The following is a 2,384-nucleotide window of genomic DNA, read 5'->3' on the forward strand; positions in this document are numbered from 1 at the left end:
CCAAAGAAACGATCAGACCTAGATGTGTTAGCGTGAACAAGAGCCAGAGGTTCCTTCTGCAGGGAGAGCGGGAGAGCAGGAGAGCGGGATGGGGACTGCCTCTGACCCTCCCTCCGCTCCTGCTTCAGGCGCCCTCAAGTCCTACCTTAGGGAGCTGCCAGAGCCCTTGATGACCTTCGACCTCTATGACGACTGGATGAGAGCAGCCAGGTGAGAATGTTGGAGGGAGAGGAGGGGGAGGAGGAGAATACAAAGGTGTGGCCTGCATCGGCTGACCAGGTCTCTCCACTCCCCCCTCAGCCTGAAGGAGCCAGGGGCCCGGCTGCAGGCCCTCCAAGAGGTGTGCAGCCACCTGCCCCCCGAGAACCTCAGCAACCTCAGGTGAGCCCGAGCCCACCTCCCCAACCTGCCACAGAGCCACAGCCCAGCTGGGGTCAGGGGCCTGGGCTTAAGCCTGGCCCTGCCGCTGTATACTAAGAAATATTTCTGAAAATGCAGCTTTGATGAATTAGTCATATGTATTTTTTATATATACATATACATGTGTGTGTGTGTGTATATATATATATATATATATTTTTTTTTAATATTAAAATAAAGACGGTGTTATATCTTGTTGGCCAGGATGATCTCGATCTCTTGACCTCGTGATCTGCCCGCCTCGGCCTCCCAAAGTGCTGGGATTACAGGCGTGAGCCACCGCGCCTGGCCTTTAATTTGTTTTTGAGACAGGATCTCATTCTGTCATCTAAGCTGGAGTACAATGGCATGATCTCACTCACTGTAACCTCCACCTCCTGGATTCAAGTGATTCTTCTGCCTCAGCCTCCCAAGTAGTTGGGACAACAGGCACGTGCCACCATGCCTGGCTAATTTTTGTATTTTTATTAGAGACAGGGTTTTACCATGTTGGTCAGGCTGGTCTCAAACTCTTGACCTCAGGTGATCCACCCGCCTTGGCCTCCCAAAATGCTGGGATTACAGGCATGAGCCACTGTGCCCTAGTGGCTCATGCCTGTAATATTTTTTTTGAGACGGAGTCTCACTCTGTCACCCAGGCTGGAATGCAATGACTCGGTCTCTGCTCACTGCAACCTCCACCTCATGGGTTCAAGCAATTCTTGTGCCTCAGCCTCCCGAGTAGCTGGTACTACAGGCGTCCACCACCACACCTGGCTAATTCTTCTATTTTTAGTAGACACATGGTTTCACTATGTTGGCCAGGCTAGTCTCAAACCCCTGACCTCACGATCCACCTGCCTCGGCCTTTCAAAGTGCTGGATTACAGGCATGAGCCACTGCGCCTAACTGTATTAGTTGTATGTTTTTATTCGAGGCATTGAAATAAACAAGATCTTGAACTTTTGAAGCCATACTGCCTGGCTTCACATGCCATCTCTGGGCAGGCAGCTCTGTGTCATCATCTGGAAAATGCAGATTGTCACAGTCCCCACCCTGTAGGTGGGCCACGAGGACTCAGCTTGGCTCAGTGCCCGCCACAGGCTTGGCGCTCAGTGGATGAGCTGATTTAACTGTGACAATGTTAGACCATTCTGGGCATCATCGTTCGCACACTTTGGAAACCGTGGGCTGGAAAATTAGCAGGGCTGGGTGCGTTCTGCCCTGGCCCAAGCCCACCTTCACCCTTAGGTACTTGATGAAGTTCCTGGCACGGCTGGCCGAGGAGCAGGAGGTGAACAAGATGACACCCAGCAACATCGCCATCGTCCTGGGACCCAACCTGCTGTGGCCACCTGAGAAAGAAGGGTGAGGGGCCTCGGGTTGGGGGAGGTGGCAGGAGGAAGGAGGATCCCACCCCAGCCATCTTTTTGCCTATTTTTCCCCTGGGTCTGGGTGTCTCCATTTTCGAGTGGGTTGAGCAGCTCATTTTTGAGGCTGCCTGGAGCAGCAGGCTGAAGGGCTGTGCAGGCCACAGGGCTATGGAGATAGGCATTCTGGGCAGTGGTGATGATGAGGTGCTTAGCAGCCTGCCGTGGGAGCTGGGAGTCCAGAGATGGGGTTCTATTAATAGCTCTACCCCTAAACCTTCCAGAGATGGGCCTGAGGAAGTCACCCTCAGAAGCTCCATTTCCTCACCTGTAAACTGGGGGGATGTAGGCCGGGCGCGGTGGCTCAAGCCTGTAATCCCAGCACTTTGGGAGGCCGAGGCGGGTGGATCACGAGGTCAAGAGATCGAGACCATCCTGGTCAACATGGTGAAACCCCGTCTCTACTAAAAATATAAAAAATTAGCTGGGCATGGTGGCACATGCCTGTAATCCCAGCTACTCAGGAGGCTGAAGCAGGAGAATTGCCTGAACCCAGGAGGCGGAGGCTGCGGTGAGCCGAGATCGCGCCATTGCACTCCAGCCTGGGTAACAAGA

The 2,384-nt window shown here is 53.4% G+C and overlaps 1 protein-coding gene across 2 annotated transcripts in view; it reads left to right on the forward strand.

Moving 5' to 3' along the window:
* The window catches only part of LOC116542039 (pyridoxal phosphate phosphatase), a 27,208-nt gene that overhangs the window by 7,572 nt on the left and 17,252 nt on the right, over positions 1-2,384 (forward strand). For both annotated transcript variants that reach the window (XM_032266685.1, XM_032266682.1), the window contains exons 12-14: positions 129-210; positions 301-381; positions 1,651-1,767. In XM_032266685.1, coding sequence (XP_032122576.1) covers positions 129-210; positions 301-381; positions 1,651-1,767 — 280 coding nt within the window. The remainder of the gene's footprint in view (positions 1-128; positions 211-300; positions 382-1,650; positions 1,768-2,384) is intronic.

This window comes from Sapajus apella, unplaced genomic scaffold (genome assembly GCF_009761245.1).
Source record: "Sapajus apella isolate SASKATOON/1434 unplaced genomic scaffold, GSC_monkey_1.0 scaffold160, whole genome shotgun sequence".
NCBI lineage: Eukaryota > Metazoa > Chordata > Mammalia > Primates > Cebidae > Sapajus > Sapajus apella.